The following is a 21,444-nucleotide window of genomic DNA, read 5'->3' on the forward strand; positions in this document are numbered from 1 at the left end:
GTCGACGAGGGCAGTCGCAGTAGGGAGAGCTTGCGGGAAGGGAATGAAGGGGCAAAGGGAATTAGGTAATTGTGGAGGTTGAGTCTCTAGAAACAGAGTTATCATGTTTTCTAATTGGCTATTAACTTTTTGTTACAATATTAGATTAATTAAATAATAATTAATTTACAATAACATCTAAAATATGAATAATATAATATTATCATAAAATAAGATTTTTGTTGCAAATATGACCCGAATTACTCGCGTGGGCACAAAGTTACGCAAGATCTTACATGATAGGCTAACCATTGACTGGCCACGTCCCAACAACAGTAATATTTAAGACACAAGTCATGATTGGCAAATAACCGAAATTAACAACAAAGATCAAAATAACAATTCTAACACGTAGACAAAAAAAAAATTGTGAGATGAACTTCAGAGAACCAAACAATAAGAAAGCACAGTGATACACAGCCACACCACTCAAACTAACATATCACAGTTTGATAAAAATCCTATACAGTTCCAAATTAAGACTCCTCCAATACAACGAAAAAAAAAAAAAAAAAAAAGATCCCCTGCATTACACAAGTCTTCCTCCAAAACCTCATGATTTAACAAAAGCCTCTGGCAGAATGCACCACCACCCAGTCATCATCTTCTTCGTCTTCATCCCCCAGCATGTACTTGCTGAAATGGTTGACCCTGAACTTCCACTCTCCTTTTACAGGGTCATATGACACAAATTCAGCACCTTGGTCCTCCGCCTTCCTCTTAAGCATCTCCTTGTATTTCTCAATTTTTGGACCTTCTGAATACTGACGCCCAGTCTTCTTGTCAAAGCATTTTATGTTAAGAAGTGTTACCTCAGCAGGTTTATTGAGACCTTGTCCAACAGGTGGTTTCTTGGTGTCATCCGTGTACACAATAACCTCCCGATTATTAAATTGAACAAGGGACTCCAGATCCAGCCGGCGAACATCCGTCTCACCCAAGAACTTAATGCTGCCATAACCATGTCGTCCAACCACAAAGTCCTTTACATGGCGGCAGAACCCTGGTTCAGCCCTTTCCTTAGCTGCCAATTCTTGGATTCGTGGCTCTGTGTAGTAGTCCGACCTCCGAAGTTTTGGCATTAGTGCCTCAATATCGGCTCCATGTTCATAAACTATTGCAGCTTCACCTGCTCTGTGACCACTAAGTGTCATATAGGACTCCTCTTTCTGAGTAGAATTATCTTCATGAACTCCATTAGGTTTCTGGTTGAGTTTAAAATAAACTCGCTCCTTCCCAAAACCATCTTCTACCATATTCTCTGCAGAAAATAATGAGCATCATGCACACACACACACACACACACACACACAAAAGTATCTAATGCAAATTCAATAAAATTCAAGCATCATGAGGTTGCATTTGAATAGAGAATGACATCCAACGTTTTTACAATAACACATTTTTGACGCCCACCCCACCACCCCCACCCCAACTCCTCCTTCAACAGAAAAAAAAAAAAAAAAAAAAAAAAGCCAACTTAAGCTTCAAATGGAAAGTTGCCTAAAAAAAAAGATAAAAATAATGCCAAACAAAAACTGTCAACTAACAAGTTGCCCAAGTCAATTTAGGGTTTGATGCTAGAAATGCATGTATTATGATTCTTCATAATCATTAATAAAAGAATGCCAGAGTAAGCTGAAACCAAGTTCTTCAATTCTCAATAGACTCTCTCCCAACAAAAGCATCATAGGTAGATGTAGCTAGACCTAGCCATGGTCCAGTTCGGACCATGAACTAGACCAGGTCAATGGTTCTGGTGCTTGAACTGGACCGGAACCAATCTAAGGGGGGGAACCGGAACCAGAACAGGCCCGATTTAAATTTTTTAAAATTTTATTTTTTAAACATTTTAATGATTTCAAAAATATACAATTGGTGCATAAGGCGTAGAAATATTTAAGAAGGGATTTCTTTTTAATTGGTGAATTTTTTATGAATTTTGCTTCTACTATTATCATTATTTATGGAGAAAATAATTTATATAAGAATGAGTTTTTTAAATGTTATGTTGATGCATGCATTTTATGTAAGATATGTTGGTGTGGAAACTGAAATTTTCATAGATTTTTTAAATTATTTATGAGAAATTATACGTAATTTAAATTAGATGAAATCTTCTAGTGAATCTTAGTAAATAGGTATAAGGAAAAAAATATGAAAAGTTTATGAATATTATGGGAATTGAGAAGTTAAAATGAGTGTATATATATTAAGTTGATGCAAATGGAGATTGAGATGGAAGAATATTAGAATGGCATTATTTAATTAAAATAAAATTGTTGAGTTTGGTGATTCATAAATGGTAAATGTATATCTTGTTATTGCTAACTAAAATTGTTGTGATATTGGAAATAAAATTAAGGAGAATAAATTACTACTTTTATGTTAATTAAGAAATTATATAGCTAAATTATATATAATATATATGTTTTAACAATTTTTCTATTTTTATTTTTATACTTTGTTGTAACAAATATATATCAATAAAAATGAATATTCATCTTTTATTTGTAATTTTGTTAAATTTAAATTTTTTTCAAGAATGTTGATCAAAATTCATACCGAAACTAGAACCGTCTTGAACTGGATTGGACTGAACCAGGGCCCAACCAGAACCGTAACCATCAAAAACTGAAACTGGAACTGCTTCAAAATCAGAATGGAACCAGATTGAAACCGTGAACGAACCGTAACAGGTTCGAACTAGCTACTCAAGGGCCAGTTCCGATTCAAGCCCACCAAGGGTCAGGAACCGCCAGTTCCAGCCTAGAACCTGATACAGAACCGGCCCTTTGCCGGTTCTAGATGTTGCCACTCAAGGAATCGGGTGGGTAACATATAGTTCTTATGGAAGTTTGAACGGTGTTAGCAGATTGTTGAGGAATTCCATTGCAATCAAAGGTTATAACTTCCTAGTGCCAAACTTATTACCAAATCCAAAAGTATCATATATTTCATAATCAGTTTTTCCAACTTCTCACTTGACTAAAATAAACAAAGGAATTTGAGAAAATACACGGAACAAGAATGCATATAAACTGTCACAGAGAGGAAGAACAAAATCTTACTATCTTTACCACCAGCACCAGAACCACTTGAGGATGGAACATCAACAGCTTCTGAAAGTTTGCCTGAATAATTGAATTTTTTATAAAAAATATATAAATATATGTATATATATATTTGTATATTTCCCTCAGTGGAGAGAAAATACGACAAGACCATTAGGTTATTTAAAAAAAAAAAAAAAAAAAAAAAAAAAAAAAAAAAAACCTTACCATTCTCATACACTGGAGTAGATGCATCCTTCAATGGAGAAGCTTTTTCTGCATTAGCCCTCAAGGGCCACTGGTCTGTAGGATGAATGACAAGAGCTCTTGGGTTTTCCCGAGGAATAAAAAGAGCATCTGCCTTTGGCGTGCTGGTTGTTTCCTCTTCATCACTAAAAAATGGAACCTAAATGCAATATTCAACCAAATGAATAAATCTAAGTAAGATGTGCACCCTTGATCAAGCACTCCGTACTACAGTTCTAGTGAAAGCAATGAAGTATATTTGTGCTCAGGTACCAATCTTCACTAAATTCCTCACCTTTGGACCATCATGCTTATGATTATATTTCCTTGCAGGTAACCTAATCCGTCTTTGTGACAGGTGCCTAGCAGTCAGCAAGGATGATATTCTAACAGGAGCAGGCTTGTCAACCACCTGAAAGACAAGTTTCAATACCATAACTATCCAATTTATGAAAGTAAATGGTTGTAGACGTACAAATCACATCTCCCTTTCTACAAATTATTGTAGTTCATGGCCCAAGTACTAAGTTGAAAAGTTCAATAAACATAAAAGATAATTTCCAATCGAATTCTTACAACAATCTGTTAGCATTTCCATACACTTCATCTTGCAAATGAAATATTAGTAGAATTAAATGCAAATCAAATGGATCATTAGTTAATTTCATTTCAAATATAGTGTAAACTCGCTCCAATAAGAACCGAAACATCAAATTAAATCACCCAAGTTCCCTAGCTAAACAAAGTTCAAGACAAAGGATATTTACAGGCATGCTAGAAATCCCATATTGAACTGAAGGTGTAGTCCCAGCTCGACCAATAGACATTTGAGGCATTGCAGGCAGTGTCCCGAATGGATTCGTAACAGGTGCAGGCTGTAGAGCAACAGAACTCTGAGTAGTAGACCTGCAAACAGAAAAATGTTTGCTTGAATCATAAATTGATGTACTGAACACCAAGAACGAAATTAAATCCATTTCACTGTTCACAAAAGGCCAGGAAAAATAACAACATTACAAATGAGTACACAGACACAATAAAGAACCAAATCAAGATTGTGCAAACATAAAGAGCACTAACAACAAAACAATCATACTACAAGTAATTTTACATGTATGATATGCACATGTGTGGAAGCATACGTGAAGACAAACTAACTGTGTAAGGAAAGACATACAATTGTCCAAAAGTGCTCTGACCAAAGATGCTTGACGAACCAGCAAATCCGCTTGTGCTAGCTGTGAAGGCAGTGCAAGCAAATGTCAGAAAACCCTCCAGTAATAATCATGAGAATTATAAAATTGAGGGGAAAATAGAAAAGAGAAAAGGAGATACCTGCTTGTGACTGACCAAAATTGCCAAACCCAGGGAGACTTGTAGAAGGTTGAGAGAGTTGAAAAGGCGTAGATTGAGATAACTGCAAGTAAAGAGACTTAGCAATTAAATAAAGCAGACCCAAAACTTAAAATACAACTATGCAAGGACACATGCATGCGCAAACTCCAGCCCTGTAAATAATAATATCATAAATTAATACAACATCACTAGCACAGTTAGATTCTTTTTGTTTCTGAAATTTCCATTCCACTCCAATACTTATCACCCAGCAGAGAATTTCTAGGGATGGAACAGGAAGATAATGGAAAATATATGAAATGAGAGAGATTAAATTCCCATAATCCCAACAAAACATAATGATCTTGCCGCACAGTGTGGAGAAATTGAAGATAATAATAAAAGAGAGAATTAGAGAAATTATAAAGTTCCTAATTTACGTACAGTTGTTTGACCAAACACCCCTTGGTTGGTTGAACACATCAGTGATGAAGTGCTTGAGAATGCAAAACCGCTAGGAGTATTGAATATGCTTGACTGGGTGAAAGAGGGGGTGGTACTCGGTGCAAAAGAAGAGGTAGCCTGTCCAAAAGCAGAACTTGTCTGACCAATTGAAGGTACAGTGGATTGGAATGAGAGAGATGGCTGAGTGTTGGCAAAATTTCCAAACAGTGAGGAACTTGTTTGTCCTGTGCTTGAATTAAACAAGGATGGTGATGAACCAAATGCAGAGGAGCTGGATGTGCCAAAAAGAGATGGAGCTGCACTGCCTGGAAATGCAGTGGATGAACTGGATCCAAAAGCTGAGGTAGACTGAAAAGGATTAGATGAAGGTGATGCAGTGAAAGGTGAAGGACTGAACGAAGGCGTACTGGAGGTTCCAAAAGGTTTGGTAGAAAATGGGTTGGAGGAAATTGTTGAAGAAAAGGGACTAGCAGCTGACTGAGCAAATGTATTTGAAGGAGCAAAAGGATTTGATGGTGCACTGGAGACACCAAAATTATTCACAACAGAGGATTGACCAGGAGGAAGTGGTCCACCTGCAATCGAAAATCACAAAATAGAATAGTAGTAAATACCATTTGATATTAGAAATAAGTGTTTAAAAAAAATAACTATTTCAGATTTCACAATGTATTTACTAAGCACTACCTTTGTCTCCTAATTGATAATCTTCCCACCTCAGTTCCTCATGGCTTTTATCTTTGTACACAGGCATTGCTGATATAGACTCTAACTTTCCAGGCGTTCCACCACTACTCTCTGTTTCAGCTGTTGCTGAGTAAGCCACTGCTCTACTTCCCCCACGATGCCCTGCAAATGCTGATTGCCCAAATCCGGTATTCCCAAATGTTGGTGTCGTAGCCTGGGATCCTACATACAAGTTCATAACTATCCAAGTGATGCAATATATAGACAACTTTTGTTTCTCATAGGAAGGAAGAAGAAAGGACATAATCGTAACATAGTAGCTGCAAGTGAACATTTCTAGTTCTTCAAATCTTAGCAGTCCTATAATAGCAATAACATAGAACATTTAAAATAACTTACCAAATGGTGAACTCTGGGAACTAAAAGGAGATGTAGTAGTTCCAAATGGACTGCTCCCAAATGCAGACGCTGATTGACCAAAACCTGGGCTGGATGAAAAGCTAAAGGATGGAGTACTTGAAGTCCCAAATGCAGAGGTACTCCCAAAGGCAGGAGTAGTTGAAGCCCCAAAGGCAGGAGTGCTAGAAGTTGCAAATCCAGGAGTGCTTGAAACACCAAAAGCAGAACCTGCAGCACCAAAGGCAGGGGTGCTTGAAGTTGCAAAGCTGCCCCCAGATCCAAATACTGGGGTGCTAGACACACCAAATCCAGTTCCTGTACCAAATGCTGGACTTGCTGTTGAGCCAAATGTACTAGTGGTACCAAAGGATGGAGTGCTAGCACCAAAGCCCAGAGTGCTGCTTGTACCAAAGGAAGGAGTGGTGCTGGTAGAACCAAAGGTAGCACCTGTTGAACCAAATGCAGACTGACTTGATGCACCAAAAGGTGTGGTAGAACCAAATAAGCTGCTCCCAAAAGCAGGCTGTGATTGCTGACTTGTACTTGCAAATGGACTTGTTTGAGGAGTAGACCCAAAGCCTCCAAAAGCAGGCTTCTGGCCAAAGACAGAAGAACCTGACAAACAATCAAGTGATACAGATACTTGTCAGTTTAAAAGACCACGACCAAGCCAATCAGATAAATATGGAAATGAATAGCACCCAGTAAACACAAACAATGAAACCTCAGCAAATAAAACAAGGCAAGAAATACTGGCTTTAACTAATGAACAATGAAGCATGAACATATTAGATGCAGAGAGAGTTACGAGAGTTAAATGAATATAAGCATGCACATATGTGTGTGTCTCCCTGTGCATAAACATAATGAAAAGAGGGAAAATACCATCTTAACTATTAAATCTTTCATCCTAAAATTATGAAAGACTAGAAATAAGCAAAAGACCAAGAGAAAAACTAAGAGGAGTATTTACAACCTAAAAGGAGAAGTGGAGAAATATGTGCAGCAATTTAACTCATCATCTCCAACAACACATGTTTTTCCCAGGAATATATTCCTGGCATATGACGTTCTCATAACAGTTCATAAAAATTGGCTTCCAGCACAAATGTATTTTGGAATTTAAATAAGTGCATTTCAACTCAAATGCATGCAATTCCTGATAAAACATGGTATATATTTGCTAGATCAGAAAAGATGATAAGGTACAAAATACAAGTGTCTATATGCAACCTGTACAGTAAAAGAAAAAAAGGAGTGACCAACAACAAAAAAACAGAGTCATTATAAGCTTCAAATCTGAAGTTACAGGCTTACAGAAACATATAAAGTTACATGCTTACACAAACATATAAAGTTACAGGCTTACAGAAACATCTAGTACATGAGGCATAACCATAAGAAAATCCTATTTCCTTAACCTCAAATCATAACCAAGAAACAAGTAAAGGGTAGAAAAGAAGGAACCAATTAATGGTATAATTAAAATCTACAAGCATACTTACCACCAAATGAAGTTGAAGAATTACCAAAAGCAGATGTAGAAGAAGAACCTCCAAATGCGGGCATGGTGCTGCCAAAAGCTGGTGAAGATGAAGCACCAAAAGGAGTAGCGGAAGAGAAAGGTGAGGATGTTTGGGGAGTGCCAAACATACCAGTTGAAGTTCCCCCAAAAATGGAACCCCCGGTTTGTGAACCAAAAGGGGTTGTACTACCAAAGGGTTTAGGAGCAAACGGATTATTGTTTGCATTACTTGTCTGACCAAATACTGCTTGGGAACCAAATGGGCTGCTAGACGACTGCCCAAAAGCTGTTAAAATAAAATTCAAATTATCAGAATGTTTATAACACAGAACAATGGATGCAAACACCTAAAATCATTAGGCGTAATCTTCAGGGAACATATGCATGCAAATGTAATAAAAATAGAAAATACTAAGAAATTAAAATTTCAATCATCCCAGAGCAAAACATTAGTACATTCCATAAAAGAAACTCAATAAAAAATAAGGATAAACAGTCTGTTTCAGAAATACATATTTTCCAGATTCTTGAGTCACGGGCAAATCTTAAACAAGCCACTCCAACACAAGATCGAGAACAGAACTAAATATTAGCAAGCATAATCAGACAACCCAGAAGATGTGCTCAAAGATTACCTAGCAATTAAAGGTGTAAGAAGGTTATATAAAAAATAAATGTTCTCAGTAAACCTACATAAAGGGAAAAAAAATAATGAAATAAATGAATAGCAAATAAAGCAAGGGCAAGTTTAGTCTGTTTTGAAAAAGGAATGGGAATGGAAATTGATGTCTCCTATCCAAGAATCCCATTCCAAGATCATTTTCTAGATAATTTACTTCAATTAATTAATAACCTTAAAATATATTTTTCAAAACAGATGTCATTTTTTCACATAAATATGAGTTATCTAATATAAAATAATATTGTATCAAACAAGAAAAATCTTCATTTAGGAAATGAATTGCATACACAAAATGAACCGAAGGTGGCTCAATTATTTGATATATAATAGTAAATGCAGAAGGGAACCAAGCAATTAATGGTCAATAAGCTTCATTCTAAGTTCTAACTATGACAAAGCTGTCCAATTGAGAAAGATTCATATATGTGAAAATACAAAATAGCTTAGCCATCATCAATCTTCTAAGGATTCAATATATTGGAGATGAACAAAGAGGTGTTTAAATTAAAGTCCAACAAAACCCACAAATGTAAATATTAAGATGATAAAATGAAATGATAGCCTCTCAGAATGGGCAATTAGGACGAAATTAGAAAGACACAAGGTACAAACCAATAATAATAAATAAATATAAAAGCACATACCGGTAGTAGAACCAAACATACTTCCTTCCAAAATCAGCTACAATTTGTCAATACCAATCTCCCACTGAAATGGAAACAAATAATACCAAATATAATTGCAAATCAATGCCCATTATAGATATCTTTATTTTGAGGAAAACATAAGCTTATTCTCAAAGGCGCAATCAAAGAGTGAAATAAATATCAGAGATAAAAAAATTTTAAAAAAAATCTAGACTAATTAGTAAAACAGGAAGATTATATGCTGCTGGACTGCCATTCAATCATACAGTGCAAATAACAGTGCATCATCCATAAATGATTACATATTACCAAAAACGAATCAAGTGATAAGGTAATGATTGAAATGTGATTCTACTAAAATCAATGTAATCGCAAATCCAAGAGAACAATATACGAGTAAGCCCAAGGAACAGAGAGCAGCGATTACAAAGATCTGTCGATAAAATTGGAATTAGAAGCAGAAGGCTTCCTTTCAAAAACACATAAAATAAAAGAAAAAAAAATGAGGGTTAGGGTTTTATTCACTACCTGGAACTGCAAATGTGGAAATTACGGCTTTCAGGGAACCAGAGGTGGATCTGAATCGTTCAAAGATGCAAAAGAGATGGAAGATAGAGTGTGTGTGAATGTTGAAAAAGAGTGGGAGAGAGAGATGAGAAGGGTTTGCCACTGGATCACAGAATAGAGGGAAAACCTGTGAAACAAACGCTTAAAGGAGGCGAAAAAGGTCTTTTAAGGGAGCCGCAGAGCGAGCCGCGTAGCGTTGTTTTTAAGTCCTTGCTCCAAAAATACGCTATAATTAGTGGTATCAGTAAAATGCAGAAATGGGCCGGCCCGGATTTGGATTGGAACCTCTCTGATCAAAATTAATTAAATTTAAATTGAATTAAAATGATCTTGCATCATACTAAAATGGTATTATATTTGATTTTGCGTGGTCTGATCTGATTTTAAGTCAAATATCAGATTTTTTTTTACTTTTTTAAAAATTAAAAAATTTTAAAAGAAATTGAATGTCATATTCAATCAAACTAGATTAAACCAAATAAGACTAAAACCAATAGAAACCCTTCAGTCTTGTTCTGGGCTCTCAATTTTAAGACCAAAACCGCCAGTCTTATTCCAATATCGGTTCCAGCTAGATTTGGATTACACCCTTGCTTAGTGGGATGCTATGCTAAGACTTACCAGATCAAAACAAGAGTTTTGCCGGGGGAAAAAAACCATTGGAGCCAATTAAGAGTATGTATGTGACTAATCAAACTAAACAAAATCAAATTTTATTAACTAATTGATTTTTAATCAGACCCTAAAATATTAATTAAATCAAACTAAAATTGACAAAAATAAAACTTAATCGAAGATAAAATATTCGATTGATCATGTTTAAAGCCAAACTAATTAAAAAATATAATATATATATTTTACAATATTATTAATTAACTAATTAAATGTTAATAAAAATATATTTATATTATTTTTATTTATAAACAATAATAAATATATTTATTTATTTAAAAATAATTGTAAATTAAATATTATTAATTAAATTATAAAAAAATAACATTAAAGTATTATTGTTTACATCATAATTTAACTTTAATATTTTTGGCCCACTTAATTAATATATCTGAAATATTAAATTAAATTATCTATTTAATATAGTTTGATCCTAACTTAAATTGGCAAAAAATCTAGGATATTAATTATTTGGAGCTGGACCAATTAAATTAGTAGTTATTTATTAATAGATAATTAAATATATGTCAGATTATGGATAAAATGTTGGTATCAAATGTAAAGTAATGAATGGGTGTAGTGGACCACTATCTATTGGATAAAATCTGTCACACCTTATCCCTTGTAAGGCATGACATGTTCCCGTAGCATGCCTAATGAATCACCGAACTCCACCTACCGATAACCCATTAGTTATGCTACAAAGGATTTTAAAACAAACCATAGCTTTTTATCTTATCAATTCTTTTATGGAAAATCAGATGAGAATAGTTAAAATTCTATGCAAACATTCATTGGAAATAATGATAGACTAAATATTGCAAAAGTTACATTTTCATAAGTCTCAAAGTAAAATACAAAATAATTACAAACTCAAAATGTGATAGCAATGCAATATTTTTAAATACAAATTGCTCAATGTCCGTACATCTATGCATATAGGTACAAAATACATCAAAAGGAAATTACAGGGGTATGACTACAATATATACCCACAAACAATACCAAAATGTCGCTCCAAGTCTCTCACTCGTGACCTTCTCCTTTCCCTTACCGCGACAAAGATAAAGAAGCTATCGCTGAGTATATCACTCAGTGGTGCACAACTAATAACTTTAAAACTTAAAGTAAAACATAATTTGTCAAAGCATAATAAATCACATTTTTCTTAAGCATGAAAACTTCACAATAGTTCTAAGTTCATAAGAGCCATTTATTGGAATAACATTTCAAATGAGAAATCACACTTCATAAATCACAATTCACAAAGCATTAGTGTTGCCAACATCAACACACAGTTCAGGCCATGACACAAAATTTCATGATCAGTGTCGTGTTGTACACCACGACAAAGCAATCTCAACCTCACTAACCGTTATTAATGAGGGAAGGGCTAGCTAGCTAATGAGTACTCATATAGTCTTACCCCACTAACCATTATTAATAGGAGACATAATCAATATCAATTATCAACCCCAAATAGCCGTTACTATTGGGGAGTTCCGAAAGGGACTGTCATGCTAATTGTGGTTTCAAAACAGTTTCCAAAAATTTTCCATTCAACAATCATATTTATAAACCAATAAATACATTTAAATTCATCATAATATCCAAATAAAGGTAGCAACACCTAAATTTCTTAAATGCAAGAGAAAAACCATATTTCAGTCAAAGTAAACTTGTTCAAAGCAAACTCATTCAATTTAACACATTCCAAGCAATTTACAAATTTAAAAATGAAGAAAATGTTAGTTGTGCACAAACCTTCAATGCTCTCCTTTATTGTTACCTACTTCTCCTTGTCCGTTCCAACTTCTTTTTCTACTGAAAATACAAAAATAGAATACCTCAATACCAATCTCAATTGCTGCCAAAAACTCATTATATGCATGTCTAATGCATCCCAAGTTAGCTTTGGAAATTTTAGAATATTTTGGTTTTGGGACAGCTTGGTGTCCCAATCTTTGAACTCAATTTTTACCTAGTTTCGATCATAATTTGGTGAGATGTTCTTCATGAAAATTGTTCATTTAGGTCTTAAGCTCAAGTTATGCCAAAAACACCATTACTATTCACGTCACTGTTCATGCTACAGATTTTGTTCTGGCAGATTTATCGATCCAACTTTGTTCAGCAATTTGACTAAGTTAAGTCCATAATTTAGTCTAATGTTCTCCATATGAAATATTCTACTAAGTCTTAGGTTTCCATCGGTTTAAGAATCGCCTAAATCGGAGTTTTCTAGAGAGAGTTATAGTCTTGCAAAGTTTACTATTCATTTGGTCAATTTTAGGTGCCCAGATTCTGGCAGATTCGGTTACCCGAATTCGTTTCGCAATTTGATTAAGTTCATAATTTGGCCTAACATTCTTCATATGAAATATTCTACTATGTCTTAGGTTTCCATCGGTTTAAGAATCGCCTAAATCGGAGTTTTCTAGAGAGAGTTATAGCCTTGCAAAGTTTATTGTTCATTTGGCAATTCAGCAGTTTTGCAGATTCAGTAACTCAACTTTGCTCAATAATTTGATTGGGTTAATGGCATAATTTGGGTTTGTGTTCCTCATGAAAGTTTTAGTTCTATATCTCATCTAACTACTGGTAAAATTTCAGGTCATTTTGACCTGCCTAGCTCGAGTTATGACCCAAACACGATTACTGTTCATGTGTATTGTTCATACTGCAATATTTCAAGTTTGGTCAGTTTGTTCACTAGGTTTTGGTCACTTTTTGGGCATGCTTCCTGAATGAAAATTGTGTCATTTAGTGCCTATTTTCAGTCTCAATTGGTCCCATACCAATTGGACTTGTAAAATTTCATTTTTGGTCCCTCAAAGTTGACTTTTGGTCATGCTTCATACGCTATCGAATTTGGCTTTGATTTAAACACTCCTCACACACTTAATTAGGTCACAAATGGCCATTTCTTTCCTTAAACTATGTCAAAGACATTATTTAGCACTTCTTCACATTTTTGGTCTCTAAACCCTAATGTTCAAAACCCTAATTTTTCTTCCATTTGGCCAAAACCCTAGTTTAGGTTCCATATATGTTTTCTTTCATTTTCTTATGAAATTTCATCATAAATTAACTTCATTCAAATCTTATACAACTAATCTAAAATGAAAAGAAAATTACCTCTTGTTGATTTCTTTCCAACATCACTTTTCTTCCAATTCTTGTTCTCCTTGCTTTTAATCTCTCAATCAAAGATCTCTTTGATGTTTTCTTTTAGTGGGCTATGGAATTTATGAAGAGAATTTAAGGGAATTAAAACTTGGGAGGGGAAATCAATGAGGGGAAGAAGTGGAAGAAGAAGAGAAAAAGAGAGAGAGAGAAAGAGAGAGGAGAGGGTGGTGGCCTCTTATGAAAAAAAGAAATGAAGAAGACATTTGTCTTCTTATATATATATATATATATATATATATATATATATATATATATTTATCCCCAAAATTAGCTTATTAAAATTATAAATTTTAATTGTGCCATAAGGATAATTAAACTTAAATTTTTATTCCCTTTTTTTTTACTTAATTTTTCCTTTTAATTAAATAATTAAATTTAACTATCAAAAGCCCATAAGTCTTTCATTTTAATTTTGTCATAATGGAAATGAAAGTTTAAGTTTTCATTTCTTAAATTTTCCCTTACATATTTTTACTTGAATTTTTCTTCAATTTTTACCCCATAATTCAATTCATTAATTTCATTTAATTTAATTGACATTTTGGTCAAAAGTCAACTCTTGAGGTGAATTGACCAAAATGCCCCTCATCGGGTCATAATCCTTCTTTTTATAATACCCGATGAGTCCTTAGCTTTTTTGTTCACTAGAATTTTTATTGTATCTATCTCAATTAATTTTCTATTTATTTTTGGTCCTCAAGGTGTCTTTGAATAGTATTAGTCACGGACCAAAAATGGTACTATTAATAACTCGGAGGTTCGGGGTGTTACCATTCTCCCCTCCTTAAAAATAAATTTCGTCCTCGAAATTTACCTGGTCTCAGTCTCTGAATAGCTGTGGGTGTTGTCTCCTCATGTACTCCTCACGCTCCCATGTAGCCTCTTGGCCTGAATGATGGTTCCACAACACTTTGACTAGAGGTATATGTTTGTTCCTCAGCTGCTTCACCTCATGTGCCAAGATCTTTATGGGCTCTTCATCATATGTCAGGTCTGGATTGACCTCAATCTCCTCTATTGGCAAAATGTGAGAGGGGTCTGATCTGTACCTCCTTAACATGGAGACATGGAAGACATTGTGAATCTTTTCTAACTCCGGAGGCAATGCGAGTCTATATGCCAATGGACTTACTCTTTCCAGAACCTCATACAGCCCAATGAAGCGAGGACTTAGTTTTCCCTTTCTACCAAACCTCATGATCCTCTTCCATGGGGAAACTTTTAAGAACACCTTGTCACCCACACTATACCGAATATCTCTTCTCTTTAGGTCAATGTAGGACTTCTGTCTATCCGTTGCAACTTTGAGTCTGTCTCTAATGAGCTTAACCTTTTCTTCTGTCTGTTGCACTAATTCTGGACCAATCAACTTCCTCTCGCCCACTTCATCCCAACACAAAGGAGTTTTACACTTCCTGCCATAAAGGGCTTCGTCTGGAGGCATTCCGATGCTTGACTGATAACTGTTGTTGTAGGCAAATTCAATTAAAGGCAAGTGTATGTCCCAACTCCCTTCAAACTCAATCACACAAGCCCGAAGCATATCCTCCAAAATCTGAATGATCCTTTCAAGCGGCCGTCATGCGTGGATGGAATCTTTGTACTAAAGTTCAATCTAGTCCCTAGGGCTTTTTGGAGACTACCCCAGAATCTAGAAGTGAACCTAGGATCTCTATCAGACACAATAGACATTGGCACTCCATGCAACCTCACCACTTTGTAATGTATAATTTGGCCAATCTTTCCAGGTTGTAATCCATTCTCACTAGCAAAAAGTGTGCAGACTTGGTCAATCTGTCAACAATAACCCAAAATGCATCATGATTCTTTTGTGTACGTTGAAGTCCTGTCACGAAATCCATAGTGATTCTTTCCCATTTCCATTCGGGAATTGGCAATGGGTATGTAACAACCTGAGGCACTTGGTGTTCGCCTTTTCTTCTTGGCGACAAGTTAGGCATTTGGCAACATATTCTGCAATGTCTTTCTTCATTCCTCTCCACCAATAGTGCTCTTTCACACTTCTATACATTTTGGTTCCACCAGGGTGCATTGCAAAAGGTGAATCATGTGCTTCCTTTAAAATAGTCTGCCTCAGTTCAACATTCTCAGGAATGCATATTCTGCCCTTATATAATAACAAGCTCTCATCATTCACTGATAATTCTGGTTTCTTGCCATCCCGAGCCTCTTCCATCAACTTCACATACTTATCATCATTCTGTGCAACTGCTTTAATTTGTTCTGCCAGCATTGGCTTCACTTGCCAAGTAGCTACCATCTGCCCATCTTCATTAATCTCCAAATTAGCATGCAATGCCCTTAATTCATGCTCCATGGACAAAGGAGAAACCCTCAAACCAGCCATAGTCTTGCGACTTAAAGCATCAGCTACAACATTAGCTTTTCCAGGCTGATAGTCTATCAAACAATCATAATCTTTTATCAACTCTAACCATCTCCTTTGCCTCAAATTTTATCTCCTTTTGTGTGCCCAAGTACTTCAAACTTTTTATGATCTGTGTATATATAACATCTCTCCCCATACAAGTAATGTCTCCAGATCTTCAAGGCAAAGACAATGGCTGCTAGCTCTAAGTCATGTGTAGGATAATTCCTCTCATGCGGTTTAAGCTGGCGTAAAGCATAGGCAATGACGTTTCTATCTTGCATCAACACACAGCCTAATCCGTTATGAGAAGCATCACTATGTATGGTATACTCCTTACCCAAAGTGGGCAAGGTTAAGACTGGAGCTTCAGTTAAATGCCTCTTTAACTCATCAAAACTTTCCTGGCATCGATCAGTCCACCGAAATTTTACATCCTTCCTAAGTAGCTTGGTCAGTGGAGATGCTAGTATGGAGAATCCCTTCACAAACCTTCGATAATACCCAGCTAAACCAAGGAAACTCCGAACTTCCATGACATTTTTGGGTGGCTTCCAATTAAAAATGGCTTCAACTTTGCTTGGATTCACCTGGATACCTTCTGCAAATACAATATGCCCCAAAAATGAAATCTCCTTTAGCCAAAACTCACATTTCGACAGTTTGGCATACAACTGCTTCTCCCTCAAAGTCTGCAATACTATCCTCAAGTGCTTGTCATGTTCCTCTGCATTCTTTGAGTACACCAAAATATCATCAATGAACACCACAACAAACTGGTCCAAATATGGCCTGAAGATAGTGTTCATTAGGCCTATAAAAGCAGCTGGAGCATTAGTCAACCCGAATGGCATTACCAAGAACTCATAGTGGCCATACCGAGTCCTAAAGGCAGTTTTAGTTAATTTTTCCTTTTAATTAAATAGTTAAATTTAACTATCAAAAGCCCATAAGTCTTTCATTTTAATTTTGTTATAATGGAAATGAAAGTTTAAGTTTTCATTTCTTAAATTTTCCCTTACATATTTTTACTTGAATTTTTCTTCAATTTTTACCCCATAATTCAATTCATTAATTTCATTTAATTTAATTGACATTTTGGTCAAAAGTCAACTCTTGAGGTGAATTGACCAAAATGCCCCTCATCGGGTCATAATCCTTCTTTTTATAATACCCGATGAGTCCTTAACTTTTTTGTTCACTAAAATTTTTATTGTGTCTATCTCAATTAATTTTCTATTTATTTTTGGTCATCAAGGTGTCTTTGAATAGTATTAGTCACGGACAAAAAATGGTACTATTCATAACTCGGAGGTTCGGGGTGTTACAAAATCACATGATTTTTGTGGAAAAAGTTTAGTGCAACAACTGAATCAAGGTACATAAAGTAATGCATTGGGCAATTTTGATACAGAAGACTTGGCCGACTTGGCCACCAAGTAAATTTGTTGTAGCAAACTTGGCCACAAAGTCACTTTGCCTATAAATAGATGTAATGGACTTTATTTCAAAGAACTGACAACTATTTTGCTAACACAACAGACAGTCACAATGACTTACCTTTAATTTTTTCTAGTTCAGTCAATTTTTTTACATTTTTAAGTAATTTTTTATTTTTCAGTCTAACATCAAATCTAATTCTAGCCTTTTATTTTCAATTCAAGCAACCAAGTTACATTTCTTCTATAAATATTTCAATTCTTATGAGCAATCTCTCTAGTTTTCAGTGCAATTTATAGCTTTCTTATCCATATTTTAATTCCCGCAAATATGCTTTTAATTTCTAATGCCAATTCTTGCACATATTAACATTTCAACCAATCAGCCCACTTAATTTTCAATACTTAATTTACTTTTCTAATAATGATTTAATTTTCTCAAGCAACCAATTTACATTTTCATGCACAAATTTAATTTTCTCAGTGATCAATCTATTTTTCAGTCAAGCCGAATTTAATTTTTCTGCAAATGATTTACTTTCAAGCAATCGGCCCTTTAAATTTTTCTAAAGCACTCAATTTACACATTTTTGCACATATTTAATTTTTCAAGTTATCAATTTACTTTTTTGCAAAACTTTCTATTTAATTTTCCAGGTAAGTGCTCAATTTATTTTTCAATGCGCATATTTAAATCTTTTGCAATGATCGACCTTTATTTTTTCAAACACAAATTTACTTTTCAATGCACAAGCTAACCTTTAATGTTTGACAAGAGATCAAGTTCTTTTTAATTTTCACAAAAGCTGAACAAGTAAAGATCCTGACAAGAAATGGAGTTAAGAAACCTAAGAAAAATTCGGTCATTTCTTTCCCACCAATCATTCTGTTTAGAAGTTAAACAGATGCACTTTTATTTCACATTAGAATCATACGTATCCCTTACATGCCCGTAAATCCAGTTTATATGTGAGTAAAGACCGTACGTGCTTTTGACACATGTAAATTAAGTAAATCAATTTCATGGGGACACAATTACTTAAAATCCTTGCATAAAATTCGTAATAAACTATAAATAGCTAGACTATATGACAAAATTGTGACATCCTCACTTTAGATAGTCCGTACATTCTACTATTTCGGTAACCAATGTCTGTCCGGATAGCCGGAATGTCTGGAACTATATTTAAATTAGAGTGAGAATTCATAAATAACTCAAATAATGGTAAGAAAAATTAAGGAAAAAATTTAAAAATAAAATACAACAAAGTCAAATGAGCTGTAGCTCCAGCGATGGGTGACCTAATGGGAAGCTACTGTGAAGACAGTTAGCGATCCTAAGCCCATGGGGAACTCTATGAAATAATTATTGTGACTCTAGCAAAGAATTTTTGAGGCTTAGATGACAATAGAATACCAAAAAAATGCTAAGAAAAATAAAAGAAGTAGAGTGCAAATCGGTTAAATGAGCACAAGTCCCGGTGATGGGTGACCTCATTGAGAAGTGACAGTGAATTCGGTGCAATCCTAAATTCAAGCAGAACCCTATGAGACCATTAATGAAGACTCAATTGAGGGAATTTTATGAGTTAATAAGCCAAGAAAATGAAAAGAAGTAAGCACAAAGCAAAGGAATATAAAGAGTTATCGGGTATTACGAGAAAGACAAACATAAACTCAGTAAGAGCCAAACTTGGTCAATTAAATTTAAAGGTCTAATATTGACAAAAAATGAGAGTTATTAATTTAATGAAGCTAGATTAATTTAATTAATTGAGATTATGAAAATTAAATAAAATTATTGAAATGTCAAAATTTTAATGATTATAAATTTCAAAATAATTACAAAATTGCCATTCTATTTATTTACAAATTTGCCATTTAAGATTTAATTAATACATAAATCAATAATTGAGATCAAAATTCAGAATTGTCTTCTTCATTTGGTTGGCACCTTGCTCTCTCTCTCTTCTCTCTCAATTTTTCTCCTTTGACACACTTACCCAAAGCTTGAAAACCCTAAGTTTAACCAAAATTTCCTTAGAAAATTCCTAGCTAACCCTAAACTAAAGCCTAAATTGAAGAAAGCTCCTAAGAAACCACAAGAATTTTAAAGTTAGAGTAAGAGAAAATTTCAGCCAAGAGGGTTCCAAAACGGGGAGTGAAGATTTGGCTGAATGGAAGGTTGATTTAGGCTAAGGAGAGCTTGAAGACAAGGTTAGTGCTAGAAATTCTCTTGGAATTTAAAGTTTATGCAAGTTGATTTAGGGTTTGCTGAAATTGGAGATTTTAATTGTTATAATCTAATTGATGTAATTATGCCAAAATTTAGTCATTTTGGCACACAATTGTTGATATGTGTTGATGAGATGACCAAACAATTGAATGGGAGCAATGTTGTGTATTGACATAGAATCTGGACAGCTTAAGTCCAGTAGATTGATTTGCTTATAACTTAAGCTAGGTAAATTCAATTGAGGTGAAACCAACTGAAAAATAAACCTAAGACATAATACTACAATTTTTATGTAGAGTACTTGACCTAGAAATGGCTGGAAGAGGTTAGAATTGGGGCTGGAATCCATAAGTGAAATTCTGGAATCTAGAAAAATGACCATATGAACAGTAAATGTTCAAATGGCCATAACTCACTCTAGGAAGGTCAGAATGACCTGAGTTTTGAACCATTGGAAAGCTTAGACATAGAAGAACATTTCCTATGAAGAACTTAGAGCCCAGTTCTGAACCTAACCTAATCAAATTGTTAACCAAATTTAGTCCAACAAAACTGCCAAAACCAAACTGACCAGAAAATTCTGGACATTGACCAGCCTGACCAGTTTTGGCAAAAATGCCATAACTTGAACTACAACACTGAAAATGAAGTGAAACCAAAGCCAAAAGTTTTATAAGACCTAGAACTAACAATTTGGTGTTTTGACCAAAACTCAGAACCTAATGGAACTAGGAGAAATTGCTAGAACAAATTAGTATTCAAAATTCCGAAATTTAACCAAATAGACACTTGACCCCATAATAGTATTTAGATCATATCTCCCATTAGGAAACTGCAATTGAGATGAGCTAAATTGCTCTGGAAACCTAAGAAACAGGAGTCCAACCTTGATTTAGGAACCTTCCTTAAATTTTGAGTGCAAGTACCCTAAAATGGGAACCAAAGATGCTGACCTGAACTTGAAATCTTGAAGGCATAGAGTTCAGGAGTCCAGGTCAGTTAATTGGCTATAACTTACTCTCCATAACTAGAAAAATTATGATTTTTAAACCTGAGTGATCCTAAGACATAGGGTAACAACTCATATGAAGGATATTATACATAAAAATTATTGTAGCATGCCCAAATAATTAGACAAAATTGGACTCCAGAATCTGCCTAGTTCTAGAACTAGAAAGAGTCAATAAACTAGTTGTGATAAATTGATCATAACTTGAGCTACAAAACTCCAAATAGAGTGATTCAAAATGGGAATTAAAGAAGACACATTAAGGAATAACTTTCATGACGAAAGTTTAGCCAAATTATCACTGTAGATTAGTCCAATGAAACAGTAAACTTAGGAGACAAAATCTGAAATTTTGAAAATACTTCTAGGAAGTTTTTAATTGTAATTGGCAACTAATGCCAACAAATTTGGAACCCAAAATGTGGTATGATAGTGTTTTTAGAACTTACATACTTATTATTTATTAAATAGTTAAATTTTATATGAATAGTAACCCTAAGGATATGAAAAAAATTAAGATGAAGGCCTAGAACCTTATTTTAGGGACCTAGAACCAATTCTAAGCTTAAGTGCTTGGAATTGTATGATAAAAGAGATAGAAATTTCTGAAATTCATAGACTGTCTAGAGTCATTAATTAATTAATTATGTGTAACACCCTCATTGTAGCAATTCCATACATTCTACTGTTCCGGTGACTAGTGTCAGTCCGGACAGTTAGAACGTCTGAAAAAATATTTAAACTAAAGTGAAGAACCATAATTAACTCAAATATTAATAAGAAAAACTTAGGAAAAATTTTAGAAATAAAACACAACCAACTTAAATGAACTGGTGCCCTAGCAATGGGTGACCCAGTGGGAAGT

General features: G+C 34.6%; 1 protein-coding gene across 1 annotated transcript; it reads right to left on the reverse strand.

Moving 5' to 3' along the window:
• Positions 1-369: 369 nt before the first annotated feature.
• Positions 370-9,838, reverse strand: LOC110656621 (nuclear pore complex protein NUP98A). The gene is made up of 13 exons (XM_021813489.2): positions 9,607-9,838; positions 9,076-9,139; positions 7,730-8,035; positions 6,225-6,839; positions 5,826-6,047; positions 5,118-5,713; positions 4,674-4,755; positions 4,516-4,576; positions 4,106-4,244; positions 3,634-3,750; positions 3,321-3,498; positions 3,111-3,173; positions 370-1,300 (listed from the first exon to the last, which is right to left on the reverse strand). The coding sequence occupies exons 2-13, from the start codon at positions 9,092-9,094 to the stop codon at positions 600-602; spliced, it is 3,099 nt and encodes a 1,032-aa protein (XP_021669181.2). The 5' UTR covers positions 9,095-9,139; positions 9,607-9,838; the 3' UTR covers positions 370-599.
• Between the last annotated feature and the right edge of the window lie 11,606 nt (positions 9,839-21,444).

This window comes from Hevea brasiliensis, chromosome 9 (assembly GCF_030052815.1).
Source record: "Hevea brasiliensis isolate MT/VB/25A 57/8 chromosome 9, ASM3005281v1, whole genome shotgun sequence".
Classification (NCBI taxonomy): Eukaryota; Viridiplantae; Streptophyta; class Magnoliopsida; order Malpighiales; family Euphorbiaceae; genus Hevea; species Hevea brasiliensis.